The 25960-nt window shown below is 36.0% G+C and overlaps 1 protein-coding gene and 1 pseudogene across 1 annotated transcript in view; one reads left to right on the top strand and one right to left on the bottom strand.

Moving 5' to 3' along the window:
- Nucleotides 1-2330, top strand: part of Lepr (leptin receptor) — a 71107-nt gene extending 68777 nt beyond the window's left edge. Inside the window, exon 18 of the mRNA XM_076862320.2 lies at nt 1518-2330. Coding sequence (XP_076718435.1) covers nt 1518-2330 — 813 coding nt within the window. The remainder of the gene's footprint in view (nt 1-1517) is intronic.
- A 6214-nt stretch (nt 2331-8544) lies between these two features.
- Nucleotides 8545-14853, bottom strand: LOC143404450 (protein NDRG3-like; annotated as a pseudogene).
- Between the last annotated feature and the right edge of the window lie 11107 nt (nt 14854-25960).

Below are 25960 nucleotides of genomic sequence, written 5' to 3'. Positions count from 1 at the left end.
TCATGCTTATGTGTAGTAGAAGCCTTAAAAAAAAGACCAAGCAAATATTGGAAGATAATCAGAAACCTATAGATTTATGTTAGAAGAAAAATAGGCATAGGAATAGTTTTCTCTTCCTATATTAAGTTGGTAGCATAATAGAGTTGTATTGACACAGTATTTGACCTTATATAGTATTTTAATACATGTGTAAGTCTATTCCTTTATTATTATATTTAGTGTTTGGTATATTTATTCCTTTATGGTTTTAATAAGATTTGGAAACTGTACTAAATAAATTGCATTTTTGTATGGAATATACTTGCCATTCAGAACAGCTGAGGATACCATTGTCTCAGGCAACAAAACTGAATTCAATCTATTAGTTTAAAAATTGTGAAAAAAGTTAAATTACATGTATGATATATAAATTGAACACATGTTCTGTAGCACTAAATTTAGTTGTGTTAGTTTTTTGATATGATGCATCCACAGTATTTTTTATTTTGCATTTATTTTTCATTGTGTTTATATTGTATGAATTGAGCTTTGTGCATACAGATTCTTGATTTGTTGCTGCTTGGCAAGATTTTTGTTGTGATGTAACCATCATTCTTATAAAAAATATGATGTACATTTGTCTTGTGTATTTGTCTTCATTCCATATGTCTGTGTATATTTTATATGAAATTATGTATAAAGAATAGAAATTCACAAGTCTGTTACCATCTCTCACCATCATTGTTTTTAACAAATAGGCATTATTAGTTTTTATTTTTATATAACCTCAAGCAGCATCTCAATATAAGGCAGATATGTTCTTAAATAGTTGTTCATGATTATTTTACCTCTGTACCATATCTTATGTCATAAAATAGTTCTTTTAAGTATCTTTTTAAATTTTTTTTAGTTGTAGATAGACAAATACCTTTATTTAGTTTATTTATTTTTATGTGGTACTGAGGATCAAACCCAGGTCACCGTACATGCTATGCAAGCGCTCCACCACTGAGCCACAACCTCAGCCCCTCTTTTAAGTATCTTTAGACAAGTTGTTTTGTTCATTTTATTTTATTTCAACCTGTTTTTTTTCCTTTGGGGGACTTAAATTTCAGTTTGTTGAAATATAATTTACTGTAAAACATAAGGAATTCTTCAACAGATAGTATTTTATAATTGTAGTCATCTTTCTAAATTGAAAGCTAAGCACTTGCAGACACTATTTTATTTAATTCTAGCCATATCACAACAAAGCAAATGTTCAACTCATTTTACAGATGAAGATAATGAAAGGCAAAGAGGATGGTGTGGTTCACAGAATCAAAAGAACTCTAGCCTAAGTTTGTCCTGTCCTGCTTTTAAACACTTAAAGCTGACTCTCCTTTATGATTTTTGATGTATGTTTAGTCTCAAAGTAGTTCATTTGGGGGTTGACTTATGTCCATCTTTATTAACCTTATACACTTGGATTTCTGCAAGCATGGCATAATGAAAAAAATTTAATATAATTGAGCATTAAAATGTGTCTTTTCTTTTAGCCTGAAACCTTTGAGCATCTTTTTACCAAGCATGCAGAATCAGTGACATTTGGTCCTCTTCTTTTGGAGCCTGAAACCATTTCAGAAGACATCAGTGTTGATACACCAGGGAAAAATAAAGATGAGATGGTGCCAGCAACTATGGTCTCACTGCTTTTGACAGCTGAAGATCTTGAGCAGGATTCTGCCTGTATTAGTGACCAGGGCAACAGCCCTCACATCTCTGAGGCTGGGAGCATCCCGGCTGTCTGTGAGGACGAAAGCCAGAGACAACCCTCAGTTAAATACGCCACACTGGTCAGTAATTCCAAGTCAAGCGAAACAGATGAAGAGCAGGGGCTCATACATAGTTCAGTCAGCAAGTGCTTCTCTAGCAAACATTCTCCATCAAAACATTCTTTCTCTAATAGCTCCTGGGAGATAGAGACCCAGGCATTTTTCATATTATCAGAGCAGCATCCCAATATGATTTCACCACACCTTTCGTTCTCAGAAGGACTGGATGAACTTTTGGAACTGCAGGGAAATTTCCCTGAAGAAAATAATAGTGAAAAGTCTGTCTATTATTTAGGGGTCACCTCAATCAAAAAAAGAGAAAGTGATGAGTCAGGAGGATTATGCCCATTTCCAGCACACTGTTTAGTCACCGACATCAGAATCCTCCAGGACACTTGCTCCCACTTTGTAGAGAACAACTTCAACTTAGGAACTTCTGGCAAGAAGACTTTTGTATCTTACATGCCCCAGTTTCAAACTTGTTCCACTCAGACACATAAGATTATGGAAAACAAGATGTGTGACCTAACTGTGTGATTCCATTCAAGAAACCTTCAGAATTGTATTATAGTGGATCACGTGGCCTGTAATATATTGCTTTACTGTTGTAAATGGGGGAACACCAGAGAAAATCATTAGAGTCAGATATGAAAATGATTCAAAAATTAATGATATCTGTTTGTCCTCTCTAATATAGACCCCCAAAAGGTGAGAAAACCCTCATGAGCCTAGCCATGTAGATAGACACTACAAATAATTCTATTCACAGGCCACCGTGGGAGGGTCTCTTGTTGTTAGCTATGAACAAGCCCAGCAGGTACCATCTTTTGTGAACATTAGACCTGTGTAGAAAGAAAAACAGTGTTCTGTATCACACTACCATCTGAAGGAAGGCTTTTCACCAATATTTGTGAGATACAGTTGTTGTTTCAAGGGTGTGTTTGCTTTACTTTCAGTTGTTTTGTACTAATTCACAAACACACATACACACACATTTATACTTAATAGTTATGGATTTTGAAAGTATGTGATGTGTTTGTATTTTGTGCTACCAAAGTGTGTGATTTAAAGTAGGCATATCATTAAATGTTGAACATAAGTAGAGACTTTAGCTCTGGTCTGAGGGGTTATACTTGTGAAGACTAACAAATTAGCCAAATGTTATGCACTAAATTTAAGTTACACGGTTTAGGATGAAATCATCTGTTAGAATGGCAGGACCCACAGCCAGTGTTTTGATAATAGCACAAGTAGTTTTTAAAACAATGTCTGTTATAGCTCCTCTCTTTGAAATATAACTAACTACATGGCCAGTATCATTCTGCACCACTCTGGAGTCAATGTGTTTCCCCAGCCCCACTCACATGGACACCATTTTTTTTCCCTCCCTCAGATTCTCTCTATACACTAGTCACAGTACAAATATTTTACATACTTCAACTCAATTACTGCAATAATTGTATGAGATGTGTTGCTATACTTCTGTTAAAGATTGAGAGATTAAATAATTCGCACAAGGTCACAGCGTTAATGGGTGATGGAACCAGAATTCAGATTTAAATCATCGATAACTTATCAATAATCATAATTGTGTTTTTAAAGAACAACTGAATTGCAATCAAATAGAATCTATTAAGAAGAAATTTCTGGTTGGAAAATTATGTGAGGTTTGCACAGATCTCACCCTTGACTTTAAGATTAATGAAGAAGTTTATTATTTGAGCTTTTGATATGGCAAGAGAATTCAAAGCCCAGCATAGTGGACAACAATCTAGGTTAAGAAACTTGCACATTTAGTTGTTTCATGGCAAGAAATAAGAAGTTCAAGATTATCGATATCATCAAAATAAATATTGTTTAAAATATATCTGTGAGTTGCTAAACATCATCAGAGTTTTCTACTTAAACTTAGGATTCTGTTGATTTTACTATTACCCTAAGTAAATCCTTACATTCCTTCTCTATTTATGATACAAGCAATGTTTCATAAATAATAATAAACATCATACACAATGACAAAGATCCTAGACTCCTTTTAAAAGATTGTTTTCACGATTCATAGTAATTTGCCACTCAGAAATTAATAAGTTAGTTTCATGTTATAAATATTATTAAGATGTCTCAGGATCTCATACTCAACAGATGAGCCTCTTATAAAAAAATGGTAGAGCACCCATACCAACTCACTTATTCGTGTGAGAAAACCTTAGTTCTATACAAAGACAAATGAAGAAGATAGTTTTTTCACTGATTTTTAAGACACTTTAGAGATTCAGAAATAAGTGATATGCATGGAAATTTTGGTAAAACTGACTTATTTTTAATACGTGCTTACAAAATATAGACATTTAATTGAAGGTATGTTATAGAAGAGATGGGAAATTAAATTTTGCTTCACTCTGCATGTAATGGGAGATTAATCATTGAACATATCCGCTGAGACACAACATTCTTCTGTGATCTGTGACCCAAAACAACAGAAAAGGGAAACCAAGAGCTCTAGCCAATTCAAGAGTGCTCCGTGCTGTGTGTACACTAGAGTGAATCAGTCCTAGGATCATTGTAGTGCTGCAGACCCAAGTTAAGGGAATTCAGTGATGTCACATTACCCTGAGGTCATTGATATCATCTTGGTGCAGCTTTGGTCCCCCAAACAAGTACACAAAAGGTACTTTCTTTCATAGGGCTGAACTAACATAGTTTGGCTTATTAACTCATATTTATTGTCAGTGCACTTGAGTTCTAATTTTCACTTTTGAAAGTTTACTTCTCCATTGCTATCTTTTATTGGATTGTAAAAGGTTTCTACTATTAATTAGTGTATTTTTACACAACTTAGGGAAAATTCGGAGTGTTGTATATTTCAGAACATTCAGATACTCTCCTTACTGGAGCCTCTATAAAAAGTATTTAAGGGAACAAGGAGCTGAAATATGGGCTTTGGACCTTTTTCCTTCTCTCTCTCTCTCTTTCCTTCACTCTCCCTCCCTCTTCCCTGTCTTTATTCAGTGTTGGGAATTAAATCCAGGCCCTTGTACATGCTCAGCTTTCCCCTTAAACTTGTGATAAATCTGGAATTTTGAATATTTCATTTAGTGACCTTATGTCACAACAACAAGCTGCTAATAAGACCCTTTTCATCTGAAGTTCATGAAAAGAAACTCATAAATTAATCATTTGAGGTATGGTTTCACGTACAAATAAATTGAAAAGATAAAACATCTATGTCAGGGTCAATGGGATGATACAATTCATAGCTTAAAACCCCTAAGAAGAAATGTAAAAAACTGAGTTACACCTCACTAAGAGTAGGAGCCTCCCTCTGAAGCCTTATATTCCATTTAGAGATGGGCTATGTGTTGTCAAGAGGAATAGGACAGATAATCTTTTATTTTTAAAACGAGTCTTCAAGTGATAGAAGGACTTGGATGAAGTTCCCAAACTAGTGGAAAATCCTGAACTTGGAATAAGGATTTATGACCCTCATCGTGACATTCCTCTACTTCCTTTAATTCTTTTTCAACAACCAACTCCCTCTTTCCAAATATCAAACATATGGTCGCATTCCTTCAGTAATATGAGCCCCTTGCCAGTTCAAGAAAGATGAACCCTAGCAGTTTGCACTGTTGGGAGGGGTGCCTACAGGGCTCCTGTGTAGAGTGGACTGTGCTGATGGATTTGGACAATGGCAACTGCAAAGGTTCATGTCTCCTAGCATATGGATACAAACAAAAGGCATTTTTTTTTTCCTGAATTACTTCCTGTATTTCTAAAAAAAAAAAAAAAAGTTTCTTCTATTTTTTCTCTTCCAGGGGTGATCTTGGTAGTTCTATTAACAAACTCTTCTGAAGTATTTGTTACTGAGAAATCTCGCGCTCAGATTTTAAAGTACAAAATTGTCCGTGCTACTCTGATGAACCTAAGCTGCATTCGAGAAAACATGTAAATGTATTTACAAGAATGTGAAGAGGTCTTCACAGAAGGAAAAGAGCCAAGTCAGTGATTGAACTCTATTGAAGACTAGCTTCAAAGAGTAAATGCACATCTGCGTCTGTTCCCAATGTTGGGAGCATGACTTAAAATACAAAAGTGCATTCGAACTGAGATCCTGTTACATGTATCAGAGCATCAAGATGTGGTTTTCCTGAGGTTTTATATTGAATTAATTATTTTTATATAAAGTTTATATTTATTTTGGAAAGCTGCTGAAAATGTCTATTTTTCAAAATTAATTGCGCTTAAGATGTGTGGCATTCAATTTGACTTTGTGAGAATCTCTGATGGGTTATTTTAAATCACACATTTATTCAAAAACCCGAAGAATAAATTTGAACTAAGAATAAATTTGAAAGTAAGAGACTTAGTTTTGTAGTAAAATACTTACAGATAATGTACTTTTGAAACCTATCATTGAGTGTCTGGCATGCAGTTAACTTTTGTCACAATTGCTATGGTAATAAATATTATAAGCAAGTGTCAAGATGTGTGTTACTAATTGTTTTTATAAAAATTTAGTTCTCCTACTTTCCCAGTATGTTTCCAAAGTCATAGATAATGCAGTGTAAATTATGACCAAATATTTTTATCTATCATTATGAATCCTAAGGAATGTTACAATTTTGAGAAATGAATGTTCTCAATTATTATAAATTTATTTTAGGATTATATTATCCATGGTATGTAAATAACTCAGTATTATTTTAGAAAGCATTTGCAAATAAGAAGTAACCTTTATAGTTTATATAAGTAGGCATTATAAAATTTTCATCTGTTGTTGGCCTTTGGTTGTGTCTTCCAAATTCCTACAAACATATACCTTGCTTTTGAAAAGGGTCTGAAAATGTTTTAGATACAATGCTGCCTTTTGGTTCTTATTTTCTGTTTTTTTTTATGAGTCACATTATAGCTTTGTTTAATAATTTGTAAATAGCCTTCTTCTAGCAGAGTGACACATTCCTCATTACAGCAGAAAACAATAGTGTATGTGGGAAGTTCCTTCCCCAGGCTTAGAACTGTGTGGCCAGAGCTTACCTCCTGTGCAGAAGGTCAGGCTCCTGCTGTGTGGCAGAGGTCTGCAAGCTTCTTCTCCTGGCCTTGTTCTCTGGCTGACTTTGAACCCTTCATTAACAGTAGACAAGAGAATGGGAATGATTTTTCCTGGACAGGATTGGCCCCTTCCCTCCTCCAAAAGGGAGGATTAAGAATCTTTCTGACAAATAATTTTTATATCAATTTAACAGAGCTCCCATTCATCTGCTGAAATCAAGGACATGCTTATCAAACACAATAGTGGACCAATGACTGTTCCTCTCTTCACACCAATTTCCTCACCATTTCTGATTTTTAAGCCATACTTCTCTGTCTTTTGTGATGAACAGATAGAAAACCACTCTCCATCATAGACCTGGGAGGCAGGCACTTTCTGCAGATGTGAAGATGTCTAAAGTGGCATGAGACACTACAGATTCAGCAGTTTGTTCTTGCAGAGTGAAGGCCTAGCATTTCATTTTCCACCTTCCTTTGCTAAGAGAGTCCAGTAATTAAATCATAGTCTTTCCTTGGAGAAAACTTAATATTATATTAGAACCTTATCATTCACGAACCACTAGCAGAACCTACCTCTCTGTTGTACTTATAAAACTGTGAAGATGAATTCATTTGGACAGAAGGAGATGGCTGGCCATCCCCGCTGCCTTCTCTAGGTAACAGGTCACTTATTGTTCATAATCAATAGTGCAAACAATAACTATGCTTTTCTATACTGCTCAGAGCTTCTCTCTTCTGAACTGCTCTGCACATCTCGTAGATCAATTTGGAACCAAAGGAGAATGCAGTGGCTTATCCAACCTAGAAACCTGTTATGTGCATTTCCTTTAAAAACACCATTGGGAGCTGGGCATGGTGATGCAGTCCTGTAATACCAGTAGGTCAGGAGGATCCTGAGTTCAAAGCCAGCCTCAGCAATGGCGAGGTACTAAGCAATTCTCTAAAACAAAACAAAACAAAACAAAACAAAACAAAACAAAACAGGGCTAGGAATGTAGGATGTGGCTCAGTGGCTGAGTACCCCTGGGTTCAATCTCTGGTTAAAAAAAAAAAAAAAAAAAAGGGCTGGAGCTGGGGATATGGCTCAGTGGCTCAGTGGTAGAGTGGTCCTGAGTTCAATCCCCAGTACCAAAAAAAAAAAAAAAAAAAGCACCATTGGGAATGAAAAAAAAAATTCCTTTTTTGTTTTTTGCAGAAGTTCTATAAGAAAGCAAGTCTGAAGTCAGAGAAATATGAACACAGAGACAGATATGCATACTTATGTATGCACAAGAGTTGGGATCAAAGAATCTTAGTAGATACATAGTTTGGGACTCAGGAAAAAGTTAAAAAGAGAAGATATGTAGATGGATTCAGCTAAATATGTTGGAATGTTAGAGTTATGGCATGGATATGGTTCTTGGTACATACAAAAAAGGCAGGTAGGTGAGCTGAGAGAATGATAAATCCAGGCTGCTAGAAAGAGGTTCTATGTTCATGCATGAGTTAAAGATAACAGAGGCTAGTTTACAGGACAGTATGTTGTATTATGGGGTGGTCAATTAAAGAAGGATGGACTTGCATGGCCCACGGGGAGAGTGTCTGTTATCAGGACACCTCTGGTATCCAGGACATCAGGAAACTCAAAGGATTCTTGAGTTCATCTGACAGATGCTGGTGACAGGCCAGTTGGATTTTCTCCAGAAGTGATATCAAGTTGAGTAGGTTAGTGATCAGGTGAGCTGGGCATGCTGGCAGGTGGTATGTAGCCCATTCCTTTCCCTAAAAACAGTACTTGAAAGCCTCAGTGAGATTATTTGGCAGAACTACTTGGAGCAGTCTTCCAGTCTGTCATCTTTTTTAGCAAAGTTACAATTTAGGATTCATGCAGGAATTCCATTCAACCACAGCCTTAACTGCAAGTGAATTAAACCCTCCCACCAGTAAAGTGGAACACTTTAGTGTTTTTAATCTGTTATCACTTTGGCCCAGTATGTTCTTTCAATCTCCAGGTCTCTGCATCCATTATAGGAGTCCAAGAAGAGCTGTAGGTTTTCTTGGTTGTTATCTTAGGCAATATGCAGCCTGTAGTTTGGAAGAAGATCTAGGTTGACCTTCAGCTATTTCTGAAACTCAAGGTCACTGAAATGTCTCTTGGGAAACATAATGGGGGATCAATCTTATTCTGTCCAAAGTGATAAGTCAAAATAATGTTCACAATATTGGTTGTCAAGCCTGAGAGAAATCTTCCCAGTCAATCCGGCATCCAGTACAAGGAGCAACATTAATAATGAGCACACAGCCTTTCCCTAGTTCTGGATAATTGAGTGCAAATCTGCTAATGATGTAACCTATAGCCCCAACTCCAGTCCCAGTGATGCTTTTCACACTTAAGTGGGTAAGAACAGGAAGCAGCATTTTAGCCATCTTATCAATCTTGGAGCACTTGTTCTCAGTTGGGAAATAGGGCACACCTTCTAGTAGGCCTAGGCATCCACATGACAGACAGTAAAGTCAAGTCATCTCTTACATATTCTCAGAGTTAAAGAATGAATTGAAACAGGAGTTATGACTGAGGTAAAGATCATCACTTTAGTGTAATTTTTCTGTTTCCATTTAGAAAGTTTCTTATAAGGATGTGAACCATATCATGAATTGCATCTTCATCATGTTCTTAACAGTTGGAGTCCTTGAAGTTGGGAATGCCAGTACAGTGACATTGGTAGTGGTGATCTATCTTTGAGGTTTCCAATTATGTTATTCATTACCAGCTGTCTATAATTAAACCTATGTATTAGGTTTTTGTCCAATTTGATTCCACTTTACAGATTTTAATTGTTTCTCAAAATGCTCTACTTCGTCCTTATTTTCCCTTCTTTTAACGTGCTAATTTTAATCATTTTAACATGCTGTTTCCTGAACCATAGAATGTGTATTATTTCTGCATCTGCCTGTATTAATTATTTTATATCTCAATTTCCTATTTGTTCAGATACTTAGTAATTTTTGTTTAATGTACTGGATATTACAAGTAATATGTTGTAGAGGCTCTGGATTGAGTTATGTCTCACAAAGAATGTTGAATTTTTTTCTTCTAGGCACTCAAATTGTTGGTGGGTCACTTGGATCACACTGGTGCTACATTTTAGGCTACCTAGGAAGGCCGTATTTTAGTTTTTAATATAGTGTTGTTTACTATTAACCCTAGTCATGTATTTTCAGGGTTGCACCCCAATCTCCTGGATATTCACTAATGTCTGTCTATTCTAGCTGGGATAAACATATAAGCGTTTCTTTAACATTGTGCTCTTACCATTAATAAACTTTTAATTCACAAGCAGATTTTCTATTAAGAATCTTAGAGTTTTATCTCATGAATACCCAGCTTAGGATTTAGCCAAGAACCCAAGGGCAACCTCATGTATATTTGGGGGATTCCTCTCTATAGCTCACTCCTACAGAGTAACTTGCCCTCAAATCTCAATGGCCTTGCCATTCACAACTATCATTCCCAGGGATACTAATGCTCTCTTCTTAGGCTCCAATTCTCTGTGTTAAAAAAATAATCCAAGAGACAAAGCCATTCTTTATCTCCCAGGGTTAATGCCAGAAAGCAGTTGTGCTATAAATTTTGTCAAGTTTTGTAGTTGTTTATGGGAAAGTAAACCTAATACAATCACTCTGTTATAGTCATCCTGGTAGTGTACAAAAATTCTTTGTATATTAATGTCTTCCTTATCTCTCATACATATCAACATTTGTTATAACTTTCTATTTGTAGTTTGACTTGTAGTATTATGGCCATTCATCCATTCTGTACACTTTTTTTTTTTTTTTTTAACCCAGGGGTGCTCTGGCTATGAGCTTTACTCCGATTCTGATTTTAAATTTTAGTTTGAGACAAATTCTAATTTGACCGGGCTAGTCTGGAATTTGTGATCCTCCTGCCTCAGTTTCCTGAGGTGCTGGGATTACTGGCATGTACCATGGGTACACATGGCCATTTCGCATTCTTACATCATTACATTTTTCAACTTTTTCCTCTGTTCCTTCTGGATTTTTCACCATGTTTAGAAAAGCATTACAAATTCCAATACTTGGTTAATTTATGAATTTTTTTTTTGCTATTTCTTTTGGATTTGCAGTTCTAATTCATTTAATTTGGTATAAGAAGTAATGATATAGCTTTAATTTTTTTTCCAAGTGGCTATTCAGTTGTCCCAACAGAGTTTGATTCTGGCAAAACAAAGTCTTTTATTCCACTCACATAAAATGTCACATTTTGCATTTACTAATTCTCGTGTATATTTGTGTTTATTTTGGGGCATTCTATTCTTTTTCTTTTTGGTACCAGGGAATGAACTCAGGGCACTTGGCCACTGAACCACATCCCCAGCCCTATTTTTGTGTTTTATTTAGAGACAGGGTCTCACTGCATCGCTTAGTGCCTCGCCATTGCTGAGGCTGGCTTTGAACTCACAATCCTCTTGTCTTAGCCTCCTGAGCCGCTGGGATTACAGGTGTGTACTACCACACCCGGCTCTATTCTTTTTCATTAATTGTTTAATCTATTTTTCTCCAGCACTAAATTTATCAATTATCACAGCTACTCAATAAAACCTAACATCTGGAGAGCTAGATTCCCCACTCCGTTCATTCTATCTAATTGGCATTTTTTTTTTCTATTGCAATTTTAGTCTGTTTTTGGGAAAAACAAAGTTGTCTTGGTATTTCAAGTAGAGTGAAAACAAAAGTGTTGAAAAATGTTATCACTACAATATTCATTAGCCCCAGCCTATATGTTAATTATAAAATAAATTAAAGTGAGGGGAGTTGGTGTATGCCTGTAATCCCAGAGACTCAGGAACCTGAGGCAGGAGGACCACAAGTGCAAACCCAGCCTTGGTGACTTAGTAAGACTGTCTCAAAATAAAAAATAAAATGGCCTGGGCATGTAGCTCCGTGGTAGAGCACCCCTGGAGTCAATCCCCAGTGCGAAAAAATAAAAATAAACTTGAGAAAAATACTACTTATATTTTCTTAAATAATGATCCAGACAACTCATTCATACCATATTTATATTATTAAAATTCTCCAGAATTCATCTTTTATGTTAGAGAACAAAAATGTGGTAAGTTCCCATCTTAGTTCAGGATGCATTAAAAAAGTACCATAGACATTTATTTCTCATAATTCCAGAGGCTGGAAATCTGACATCAGGGTACCAACATGACTGAGTCTGGTGACAATCTTCTTGTCAGTACAGACCCTCATTGTCTCATTGTGTCTGCACGTAGCAGAAAGAAAAGCTAGAGAGTTCTCTGTAGTAACCTTGAAAAGGGCACTAAATCCATTCATGAAGGCTGCATCTTCATGACTTAATTTCCTCCCACAGGGCCTACCTGCTACTAGCATTAATGACTATTTTAGCATGTGAATTTGGAAGGGGCACAAACATTCAATCCATTGAAGTGCTTGAAACTTTATGTTTAAATGCAGGCCCTATAAATAGGGTAGCTAACCATTCCATGGTATCTGACCAAGTCCCCTCCACATATAAATAGTGACTCCTTTCACTGGTGGTCCCAGTAAGGGATGCAAAACTCCACCTCCATCCTCAGGATCCTGGATGGGACCAAGAATTAAACTGATACAAGACAGATTAACAGAAGGAAAGCATACAACTAAACTTTTACATGGCATGGAAGCCTCCATAAGGAAATGAAGACTGAAGCAATAAAGACAACCACTACAGAATTAGACAAAGAATGGTAAGTTGGAAAATGTGGTAAGGTGAAGGGGTTTTTGCTAGGGGAGGTAACTGTGTAGAGGAGTGACTAAGAAGATGAAGGTTGGTTTACCAAAGTGTGTTTGTACAGATTTCCCTCATCTTCAATTTCCTGTCCTACATGATAAAAATATAAAAATATTTTATAAAAATATAAAAATATTTATAAAAATGATAAAAATATTCTTTATATAAAAATATAAAGAAGACATATTTCACATGGGAATTTGAACACCTGCTTTTAAAGAAATAGGATGAAGGGCAGAGTGATCTTCTTGTACCCGCTTTTTTTTTTTTTTTAAGTCCCTTTAATTCAAAATCATCAATATACAAGAACAGCTATTTTGCTGTGGTATATTCTTGACTCTTTCAACTCTGGAAAGTGTTCTAGTTTAGACAACAAAATACATGGTCATCCTAAGTATAAAGGACTGGTCCTGGTGGCAATACTTATTACCGTTGCTTTTATCACTTTAAAATAGCAGTGGTCCTTACTGACAGAGCATCTGGAAATTATGGTTCCTTTTAAAGATCATCAAAAAGTAAATTTACTTTTATCATGTCATTTGGAAACAGCTGCCTTGTAGGAAATAGCTATTATTTGTATATATGTACCTACTTATCAAAAATAAGATGAAAGCTTTTTTTATCCAGCAATGTGGTGAACTAGAGACTTTGACTCCACCACCCCTCTTCCTTATGACACCCAGTAGATCACCACATCTGGGAGAATGTGCAATGGTGGGTTACTGCATTGTTTTGCCATTTCTCTAATGAGAAATGAGATTGCACATCTCTTCATTTGTTTCAATCTTTCAGATATCCACTTTTAAAAAGTACCAGATTCCTTATTAAATCTTTTTAAACAAAGAATTAGCTTGCCCCTTTTTATTGCTGAGTAGTATTCCATGGTATAGATGGATCATTTTGTCTAAACATTCACTGATTGCAGGTCATTTTAGATGTTTACCATTTTTGGCTATTACAAATGAAACTTCATGAACAATTTTGTATAGGTTTTTGTTGAATGTTAATTTTAATTTCTCTTGATTGTAAGAAGTGGAATTTCTAGGTGGTTTGGTGAGTACATGTTTAGTTTTTTCAAAAAATAACTTTACTGAAACTTTAATTGACAAAAAAATTACATGTATGTTTAAGTATACAACTTGTTGTTTTGATATATGTATTCCTTGTGAAATGATCACAATGATCAGGATAATTAACAATTAGTCACTTCATGTAGTTACTATTTTCTTCTTAAGTGTTCTGAGAACACTTAAGATGCATCCTCTTAGCAAAGTTCACATGTATAAGAATATTGTTAACAATCATGCTGTATATTAGACCTCAAAATCTTGTGTAACTAAATTCTATACTTTCAACCCATATTATCCTATTGCCTATCAACCCCAGCCCCTAAAAATTCCTGTTCTAATCCTTTCTTATATAGTTTTATTATTTTAGATTCTACATGTAAATGAGATCATGTCTTTCTGACTGGCTTATTTCACCTAACATAATGTCCCCCGGCTTCATCCATTTGTTGCAATGGCAGAATTTCCGTTAAGGCTGAAATATATTCCTGTGTGTGTGTGTGTGTGTGTGTGTATGTATGCGTGTGTGCATTTTTCTTTAGCCATTCATCCATTAATGGACATTTAGGTTGTTTCCATGCTTTGGCTATTGTGAACAATGCTTCAATGAACATGATTGCAAATATCTCTTCAACATATAGATTTCCCTTCCCTTGGATATATATCCAGTAGTGAGATTGCTGTTTCATGTAGTAGTTCTATTTTTAACTTTTTGAGGAACCTCCACACTGTTTTCCCACAATGGCTGTGCCAACTACATTCCTATCAACAGTGTACAAGGGTCTCATTTTCTCTAAATCCTTGCCAAAACTTATCATCTTTTGTCTATTTTATAATATCTATCTTAAGAAGTGTGAGGGGATATCTCATTGTGGTTTTGATTTCCATTTCTCTGATGATTAGTGATACTGAGCACCTTTTCATATACCTCTCCACCATTTTTATGCTTTCTTTTGAGAAACATCTATTTAGGTATTTTGCTCTTTTTTAAACTTGAATTATTATATTTTATTGGTATTGAGTTGTATGACTTGCCTATATGTTTTGGATATCAACCTCTTATTAGACACATCATTCAGCTTTTCATCACTATAAGGAGATAACCTGACACAGGCTACTTATGAAGAAGAGGTTTATTTAGTTCACTAATTTGGATGTTCAAGGCATGGCACTGCTTTGGTTTAGCTCTTGGCTATGTCACATAATGGCAGATTGCAATGGCAGGTACACAAGTAGAAACAAGCAGATGGTGACATTTTGAACCAGGAGCAGAGAAAATAAAAAGAGGACTAGTGGGCAGGCCAGGCTTATTCCTTTTATAACATTCCTCCCATGAGAACTCAAGCACTACCAAGGGACAAGGGTTTGCATGCAAACTACCTCATGCCTCCAGCGATCTGAGGACTTTCCCCTAGGCCCTACCTCCCAAGGGTTCTACTTCCTCCCAACATGTCTACTGTGAGGACCAAGCCCTTAATCACAAAGGACACTTGGTGGATACAAATGATATACAAACCATAACATATGGTTTGTAAATATTTTCTTCCAGTCTGTAGGTTAACCTTTCACTTTGTTGTTTACTTTTCTGTGCATAATATTTTTGGTTTGATGTAACCCCACTTGTCTATATATATGCTTTTGTTGTCTGTGCATTTGGTGCCATATTAAAAAAAAATTGCTCAGGAGAATGTCAAGAATTTTTCCCCTAAGTTTTTTCCTAATATTTTTATAGTTTTAGATCTTACATTTAAGTCTTTAAAACATTGTTTTTAGGAGATATCAGGGATTGAACTCTGGTACTTGGGCCACTGAGCCACATCCCCAGCCCTATTTTATATTTTATTTAGAGACAGGGTCTCACTGAGTTGCTTAGTGCCCTGTTTTTGATGAGGCTGGTGTGAAACTTGCGATCCTCCTATCTCAGCCTCCCGAGCGTCTGGGATTACAATACATTTTTAATTGATTTTTAAAATTGCATGAGATTTCATCATTTTGTGTGTGGACAACCAGTTCTCTGGCACTGCTTATTGATGAGATGGTCCTTTCCCCATGAGCACCATTGTCACAGCTCAGTTCACTATAAATGCATGGGTTTATTTCTGTGCTCTTCAGTCTTTCTTTGGTTTGTATGTCTGTTTGTACTCCAGTACTGTAATGTTGTGACTACTGTATGTTTGTCAGCAAGTATGATGACTCTAGCTTTGTTCTTTTTTCTCAATATTACAGTACTATGCTGAGTACAAGTGGTCAAAGAAGGCATTTTTGCCTTGCACTGGATCTTAGAGGAAAAGCTTTCATTTTTTTTCTCTGTTGATAATGGGGTTAGCAGTGAACTTTTCATATATTGCTTTTATTTTGTTGAGGTAAATACCTTCTATATTGCTTTTTGAGAGAATTTATCATGAATGGATATTGAATTATCAAATGCTTTTTATGATCTATTGAGATCATTGTGTGATTTTTTTATTTGCTCTCTGTTAATGTGGTTGTATCATTTATTGATTTTGATATGTTGAACCATCCTTGCATTCCAGTGGGTAAAATCCCATTCACCATGATGTGTGATCCTTTAAGTGTGCTGCTGAATTTGCTTTGCTGGTATTTTATTGATGAATTTTGCTTCTATGTTCAGCAAGGATATCATTCTTTAGTTTTCATTTCTTGTGGTGCTTTGGTCTGGCTTTGTGTTAGACTCATGTAGCCTCAGATAATGAGTTTGGAAGTGTACTCTCTTCTATTTAGGGGGAGAGTTTAGGAATGGTTTAAATTACTCTTTGAATGTTCATTAGAATTCATCCCTAAAGCCTAGGCTTCATAGGACCCAGATATTCTTTATTGGGGTTCTTAAATTTTGATTCAATCTCCTTATTTGTCACTAATTTTTTTCAGGCTCTCTATTCTTGATTCAGTCTTGGTAGGTGTTGAGAGCCACAGCCGAAGGGGCCCCAGCAAACTTTCAGACTGCCAGCTGATGATTGGCTCACAGCGGCCCCAGCAATATCTAGCTGATTGGCTCCTCTGCGGTGATGCTCATTGGGCTGTTTCCCTGCCCTTTCAGGCCACGGAGCTGCTCATTGGGGGACTTTTTTGGCTCCGCCCACATGACCCAGCCAATCAGCCTCAAGAGCAGGAGGATTGTGGGAAGGTGGAGAGGCTTGTGGGTGGGGGAGAGGCTTGTGGGAAGCCGGTGGTGGCAGTTGGGCTCTGAAGGTTTTCCTGAGGAGGTGTTTTGTTTGGCCTGTGTGGTTCTAAAAATAAAGTTCAGTGGCTCCTGAATTGTGCTCAGCCAGACTGCGGCAGGTAGGCTGTAGTTTCTAGGCATTAATCCCTAGATTATCCCATTGGTTGGCTCATAATTGTTTATAAGTTTCTTGGGATTCTTTTTATTTCTGAGACTTCTGTAGTAATGTCTCCTCTTTCATTCTGACTTTATTTAAATTTTATCTCTTTTTCTTAGTTGAGCTAAAGGTTTGTCAATATTGTTTATCTTTTCTAAAAAACAACTTTTTGTTTTGTTCATTATTTCTAATGTTTTTCTATTCTCTAGCTCATTTGTTTCTGCTTTAGTCTTTATTTTCCACCCTTCTTTCTACTAATTTGACTTAGTTTGTTTTTATTTTTCTAGTTCCTTGAGATGTGAAGTCAGGTTGTTTATTTGAGATCACTCTTCTTTGTTAGTGAAGGAGCTGATTGCTGTAAACTTTTTTTGTGTGTGTGCTGTTTTGCTGTACACTGTGTTTTGGTATGTTATGGTTTTCTTTTCATTTGTCTTGTGATATTTTAAAATTTCTCTTTTGATCTTCTATTTGACCCAATGGTTATTCAAGAATGTGCTTGTTTAGTTTTCATACAGTATGAACATCACCATTTTCTTACAGTTATTGATTTCTAGTTTCTATTTTGTTGTGATCACAAAAGATACATTGTATGATTTTAGTTTTCTTAAACATTTATTTTGTGACTTAATATGTTACTTACATTGAAGAATGTTTTGTGTATTATTAAGAAGGATATGTATTCTTCTGTGGTTGGGTGGAAATTTCTGTATATGTTGACAAGTCCATTTGGTATTAATGTTGTTCTAGTCATCATGTGAACAAATACAAAATCTTTGGTACAGACATATCATGGAATAAATGATTAATGTAGGCAAAAAATATGAATTAGTTTAAACATAATTGTACTGACTGCAAGAAGGCAGATTAAGGAATAAAAGACTATATACCATATAAGTCTGTTTATCTAAAATTCAAGAAAATTCAAAGTCATCTATAGTTACAGAAAGTAAGTCAGTGCTTGCATGACGTGAGTGGGTTGGGTAGGGACTGTGGGGGATGCACTTGGGTATAAGTTCTTGCCAAAGGAACACAAACAGAAAGGATGTATGTCACTTACCAGATGGAAATGCGAAGTCTGACCAGCCTCCTTCATTCTGTGTTTTCCCTTCTAATTAGCAGGAATCCATTACAACCCCAAAATGTTGAAAGAAAGGACCTAGAGAATGGCAGAGCAGCACATGGTACCCCTGAATACCAAGTGAAGGAGAGCTCAATGCCAATCTTGAATATTCTCTCAGTCTCTTATGTGAGAGGAAAAATGAACTTCAGTCTCCTCTAAACCAATGGATTATTGTTGTGTCTTACTGTTAGAGCAGCCTACCCTTACCTTATCATATATTTATAAAATGTTAAATTTCAATGATATTAACTTTTTAATTTTAGGAATTCTCTTTCAAATCTACCTGTTCAATTTCATGGCTTCTTGTTCATCTTTTTAAAATTCCAACATCTATTTTTAAAATGTAGCTTATCAGTAATCATTTATATTCTATAGCTGAAGATGCCAGTATTTTAAATCTTAAATCATCTAAATCTATTACTATTTCTGCTAGCTCATAGTAGCTTATTTTCTTGTGTTTTCTTAAACTGTGGATTCATTTTTGATGTTTGACTGCTACTTTTTTTTTTTTTTTTTTTTGGTACCAGGGATTGAACTCAGTAACCACTGAGCTTTGAGCTATATCTCCAACCCTTTTTATTTTGAGACAGGGTCCTACTAAGTTGCTCAGGGCCTCAGTAAGTTGGTGAGGCTGGCTTTAAACTTGCAAATATCTAGTCTACTGCTTAAAACGGACTCCCCACATTCTGCTTCATGCATATAGATACATTGAGTGGATATTGGGTTCAGTCTTGGATCCTAGCTGATCATCTTAAGTTATTGCATATCTTTTTGTGGGATAAGCTCTTTTGATTTCAAAAAATATTCATCACAATTTAAGGAAGAAGAGGTTTAATTTAAGGAATAACTTAGCTAAATAGACCTTCTGTGGTATGTTTCCTAATGTTCTGAGAATATTGGAGATGCAAAAGGGTTTATCAACCTTAATATTTTAGACCTCATAATAAATCTCTCAAACTCATGAAATTTTTACATGCTAGAATCTTTCTTACTTGCTCTTTAGTTGGTTCCAACTGAGTATAAATTGTTTAATCTTTGTGAAACTAATGCTATTTCATGAAATGAATTAATGTTCTTTACATTTATTTTTTAAAAGATGCATCCTATGATTACCTTAAGAGTGAAGGCCTGGGTTCTTTATCTGTTCCTCTTCATTTCTCAGTGGTGATCCATGAGCACCCACCCATGTGGCCAACAGCTTCCAGTCTAGATTGGAACTGGAACTGGAAATTCATCAGAGACCGAACCTCCAAGAGAAGAAAATTTTATTATCTCTGTTTCAACCGCTATACTGGCTGTCGCTCATGGTGATTCTACTTATGGATACTTATAGATTCAAGTCCTTCTCTGTATTCCACAGGAGAGACAGAGAGGGGGTGGCAGGGAGAGAGAGAGAAAGACATGCTGGTTGTTAAGTTCTATCACTCTTGTCCTGTCCTACCATCATTTCATGTTTGGTCTCAGGTTGCTTTTGATCATGGACCCACTATAGACGTGATCATTGACTATCACTGTGGATCTCCCTGTGACCTCTTCCCTAAAGTGGGGGTGGGAGGGAAGTGAAGGTAGAAAGGAACATTGAATGCTGTGCACTGAAGTTCTTATGGCCTTCACTAAGGTTCCTTAAACCACCTACATTCGGTGTTACCACATTTCTTGTGCTTCATAAGGTCCCTGTTAAACATCAGGGGAAAGGATGATTCATATTAGACCAATGAGGCTTTTGAAGAGAATGCTTGAAAGGAAATGAAATCTTGGTGAAGTGGGTGAGAGTCACTGGGGAGGTGGTTTTTCTCTAAGAGCTGGTACACGTTTGACCTACGGTAGAGGGCACTTGAAGTCAGAAATGCTAATTACATTCTCCAGGTCAACTGATTCATTAGAGTCCTTGTGACAAATTGCCCGCTTCAATTCCACAAATTCCCCTTTCAGCAACTTCAGCGATATGTGCCCAGTATTTTCTATCTGCCATGCATACTCTGCTCACAAAGTCTGGCAGAAAAAAATACTCCCAGCTGAGATTGATGACTGGACTCAACAGATCAGCCAGATGTACAGGCCAAGAGTGCCAGAGAGCAAGGGAATCAGTAGAGGTGTGATGGCTGTGGGAAGAATAGCACAGTAGAAGACAGGAAAAATTTAGACAAGAAGTAATCAAGCCTGAAAGGAAGAGATTCATGGGCTGAATACCTGGAGATAGAGGGGATGCAGGTCAGCAGGTCACCCACTTTCACCTACTTATGAAAACTAATACATTGTGATGATTAGTTTGAAATCTTATCCAGTTGGGAAGATGGGTTTTTTTGTTTGTTTGTTTTGTTTTGTTTTATACCTGGAATTGAACTCAGGGGATGCTTCAGACCCTGGGAAACAGATTTGGGATCCAGCAGATAGAAGAATGTGCAAGATGCAGTTTGGATAGTAGATATGCTTTATTCAGACACTGCAATAGCCTTTAGCCAGCTCCCAGCCCTGGCATCAGCCCCAGCCAGTTCCATTTAGCCCCTTGAGCTATTTCCATAGACCTTTTTTTTAATATGCAGGCCAAACAAAGAAGGCACACTGCCAAGAGGTTATGTTAGTAGGTGCATGCTCACAGCAAATGTTTATGGCCTTGAATATATTCATGCTGAATCAGAGTGTTTATGACCTTGACTACACACTAAAAACAGCCCACTGGAAGCTCTGGCAAGGGGAGCTCACTACAGCCATTTGGGCCTGTCATACAGCTAGCTGCCCGTAAAGATAAAGAAGGAAGAGTGATTAAAAGATACTACGCAGCTAACTTGAGCTCCATAGAGAGGACAGGGGAAAAGTACTAGTCAAAGGGTCCTCTAACTGACAGTGTTTCAAAATTGATGAAAGACATGAATCTGATGACCCAGAAATCACAAGCCCAGCTTGTGAATGAAACTAAATCTCTTAGTAATTTTAGTGACTTTGTAGAAATAAAAATTTGATTTGTGGGCTACATGTTAGTAATATATACACGTTAAGATGGGCTGTAGTAGTATTTTCTTGTTTCTCCTAATTAGGAAAGAAAGTGGAAGAAACCCACAGAAGAGGAAGGCTCACCAAAATCCTTGTCAAGAGGTAGAGGGAGTGCACCCGGGTAAGAACATGTTAGACTCAGGCTGATCAGAACATGGTGATTTGGTTCTTGTCTTGTGTTTGTCTACATGAAATGCATTTTTTTTAAATTTCAAGAAATTTCTCATGAATTGCTCCCTCACTTCAGGCAAATGTTTGCCCAAGTTGATTTCTTCAGAACCCCTCCAAGACCTAACTATCTAAAGCTGTGCTCTTCCACTTTGCTCTTTTTTAGAAAAACAAAACCATCCTCCAACTTAAGTAATATTAATATTGACTTTGCTTACTTTTAAAATATCTGTATCTTTCACTGTAATATAAACTTCAAGAGGGCACGAAACTTGTTTTATTCAATTCTACATGATTTCTAGAATAATTCCTGAAAGAGCAAACTAGTCATTTTTTCCCTAAATATGTATTGAATTGCCATAATTTTATCATCACTGGGTTCCTAACCACATCTCAAGCCAGGTGCTTTTCAGAGCCAATCTTTGAAGGCATTAAATCTTGATGACTGTTGAATAGATCAGAATGGCACAACCCAATCAAAATTTAGAAGGTACAACATCAAATAAAGTTGTCCTATCTCTTGAAATATATGAACTACTAAAGCTTGGTCAGGAAGAAATAGATAACACAAATGGTTCTGTACCTATTTGAGAAATTGAACTTGTTATTCTAAACCTTCCCATGAAGAAAACTCTAGGCCAAGATGATTTCATTGGTGAATTCAGGCCAACTTTAAATTCTGTACAATCTCCTCCATAATAACATGAGAAGAGTACAATTCTCAATCAATTTTATTGTTACTGGATGCCCCAGTACCAAAACCAGACAAATACATTACATGAAAAAAAAAAAAAAAGCTACAGACATAAACACAGACATAAAAAATCTTCAAGAAAGCATTAACAGGGGCTGGGGATGTGGCTCAAGTGGTAGCGTGCTCGCCTGGCATGCGTGCGGCCCGGGTTCGATTCTCAGCACCACGTACAAAGAAAGATGTTGTGTCCGCCGATAACTAAAAAATAAATATTGAAAAATTCTCTCTCTCTCTCTCTCTCTCTCTCTCTCTCTCTCTCTCTCTCTCTCCTCTCTCACTCTCTCTTTAAAAAAAATTATATAAAAAAAAGAAAGCATTAACAAATCTAGTAAAATGTAAAAAGGATAATATTGCACAAACAAGTGAGGTTTATTGCAGAAACATAAAGCTGGTTCATTAGCAGCAATTAATCAATGTAATTCCTCATATTAATAGATTAAAAAGAAAATCCATATAATTTTCTCAGTAGATGCAGAAAGAGAATTTGACAAAATTCAACACCCACTTGTGACAAAAATTCTTGGCAGACTATAAATGGAAGGAAACTTGCCTGATGAAGAGATCTAAAAATATTCCTACAGTTAACACCACAGGTAATGGGGGGGAGACTTAATTCTTTTCCCCTAAGATTGAGAATAAGCCAATCTTATTTAGCTATCTCACCATATCTATTTAACATCATACAAGAAATCCTAAATAGTGATTTTTTTTTAAAGGAACAAAAAGGAGAAAAAGAAGAAGGTATAGAGATCAGGCTAGGAAAAAAATATATTTCCTTCTGTTTGATGATATGACATAATATATGCAGAATATCCCAAAGACTCTACAAAAAGCCTCCTAGAACTACTAAATAAATTTATCAAGCATGCAGGATACAAATTCAGCATACAAAAATAAATTGCATTAACTCAGTGGTGGAATACTTACCTTGCATGTGTGAGGCACAGGGATCAATCCTCAGCACCACATAAGAAAGAAAGAAAGGGGCGGGGAGGGAGGGATAGATGGATGGATGGATGGATGAAAGAATGAATTTCTTTCATCTACAACTAAAATATGTTTTTAAATATTTGCAATGAACCATGGAATTAAAAATTAAAATGCTATTTAGAATAACACCAAAAATATACTTAGGTATAAATCTAACAATATCCATGTAGGATGTGTATGATGAAAACTACAAATTCTGAAGAATAAAATCAAAGACTCAAACAAATTAAAAAAAAAACACAACTATTAATAGATCAGAAAACTTAAATTTATTAAGATGTCAATTCTTTCCAAGTTGATTTATAAACAGTATCTCAGTAAAAATCCTAGCAGGCCTGCTCATAGATTTTGACAAGCTGATTCTAAAATATATGTGGAATGCCACAGGAACTAAAATAGCCAGCACAAAAGAAAGAAGACACACACTACTGACTTCTGCCTACTATAAAGGCATGGTAATCAAGAGAACACGGTAATGGTGAAAGGACAGACCCATTTATCAGCAGAATAAATCAGAAAGCCAAGAAAAAAAGTTCAACCAAACATAACAATAAATGTTTGACAAAGATGGTGAAGAATCACAACAGAGAAAAAGCCGTTTTTTTTTTTTTTTTTTCCAACAAATAGTCCTGGAACAATTGGACATACAGATGCAAAAAAAAAAAAAAAAAAAAAAAAAAAATAACAAGGAAAACCCCCAGTCTACTAAGGTAAGAACCCAGGTACTTAACCAAGGAAGATGAAAGCTATGATCATACACATTTTATAAAAAAATTAACCGAAAATGGATCATAGACCAACACCTACAACCGCATAACTTCTAGAAGGTGCCCTGAGAGAAAGGTTGCATGATGTTGGGTTAAGGAAGAAAATTTCTAGATATGACACCAAAATCATAATTTGTAAAAGAAAGCTTGGACTTTATATTAAAATTAAATTTTTTTTTCTTAGAAAGACACTGTCAAAGATAAGCCACACACTGAGAGAAAACATTTGCAATTCACATCTCCAGACTAAGAGCTTTATCCAGTAGAGAGAATTTTGAGAAAATGCTCAAAACTCAACAATTAGAAAATAAATTCCTTTTTTTTTACAAACTGTGCAAAAAAGCTGAACAGACATCTCAACAAAGATGGAAAATAAGCATATGAAAAGGGGTTCCAAATCACTAAAAATGAGGGAGGAAAATGATATAAATACCATTAAACATCTATAAGAATGTCTAAAGTTAAAAAGTATGTTATTTAGATGCATTAGAGAGGATGTGGGGCTCCTGGAACTCTCTGATATTGCTGGTTACAATGGAAAGGGATTTGACTACTTTAGAAAACAGTTTGAAAGTTTCTAATACATCTATAGACCATCAAATATATATCTATATACCATCAAATGATATATCTGTACACCATCCAATGATTTGGTAATTTCACTCTTAGGAACTTAGGAGGGATGAATATCTATGGTCACATTAAAGATAATCATGCACACACATAAAAATCATTACATAGATCATTACAGGTGCTTTATAATTGGAAATTATAATTGTCTAAACTTGGGAACAAGCCCATGTCTTTCAGCTGGTGAATGAATAAACAGTGGCCCATCTACACAACATAACTCAGCGATATAAAGGAACACACCATTGATTGAACACCCTGTGCCTGAGTCTGCAGTTTGCTAATGGAAAGATGTGACACCATATTGTTTGATTTCACAAGAAAATGTACAGGGATGAAAACTCATCAGTGGGTGCCAGGGCTTGGGGTAATGAGAGGGATTTGGGATAAAAGGGGTGCATGTGCACTTAATGGCTGAGCATGCAACAGAAGTGGTCTGTATAGAACTGTGGTACTGGACATCTGGTTCCACGCATCTGTCAAAACCTGTGAACCTACATCACAGAAAGTGAATTTTACTATGATGAGATTTTTAATAGGATGTTGGGGGTTAAAATGGAAAGCTGACTGTGACAAATGTATTCAAAGTACTATAAACAAATCATATAACCAACACTGGGGGTGGGGAATTAACAAGCTGATCAGTGCAAACTGACAGAGAACATCTTCTACAGTGTTGGTTCAGGCTCCTCTTAGAGAGCCACCATATGTGTGGATGGTGAGAGTCACGCTCTCCAGCAGGTAATATTTGTTTCATTAATTCTGTTGCTTTCCTATTATACTATCCATTTCCAGAGAGTTGCACAAAGCAATGTCTTATTTCTGTTTGTACCTCCAGTGTCTATGATAGTGCCTGGTATATAGAAGGTAATTGAACAAAATCAACTTGAAATGTTTAGAACAATGAGATGTTGACATTGCTTACATTCTGCAAGATAGTTAAAAATGAGCTGACAAGCTGGGGCTGGGGCTCAGCGATGGAGGTCTTTCCAGGCATGTGTGAGGCACTGGGTTCGTTTCTCAACACCACATCTAAATAAATAAAGTTTTATCAACAACTAAAAAAATTTTTTTAAATGAGCCAATAAGGAAAATTCTGATTTCAAATTCATCTTTTTGCCTCTTTTAAATTATTTAAACTATTTGAAATGACACTCCTCTTCTCCATAACAGATTATCTCTTGATTCACCTCACTTTGTTTAGGAAGGGGCAATATAACAGACAGTCATTGAGGATGTCCCATGTAGCAAATGTCATGATGGTCATTCAGCTCTGTGTTCTCAGTTAAATCCTTGTAAGGCTTAAAATTCCTAGTGAGAAAATGGGGGACTTAATAATTATTCATTACCTCAGAACCAGTAAGGAGAAGAATGAGAAAAGGAGGTTAAAAGACTTGAGTCAAAACCAGTTTGTCAAATAGGTGATTCTCATAGAAAAATCTCAACTTAAACAGAGGGTTTTCCATGATGTAAAAACTAGAATGGTCAGTGGGTGAGGACAG

The sequence above is a fragment of the Callospermophilus lateralis genome, chromosome 7, assembly GCF_048772815.1.
Source record: "Callospermophilus lateralis isolate mCalLat2 chromosome 7, mCalLat2.hap1, whole genome shotgun sequence".
NCBI lineage: Eukaryota > Metazoa > Chordata > Mammalia > Rodentia > Sciuridae > Callospermophilus > Callospermophilus lateralis.
Note: the sequence above shows the minus strand (reverse complement) of the source record. Positions and strands in the feature narration are given on the sequence as shown.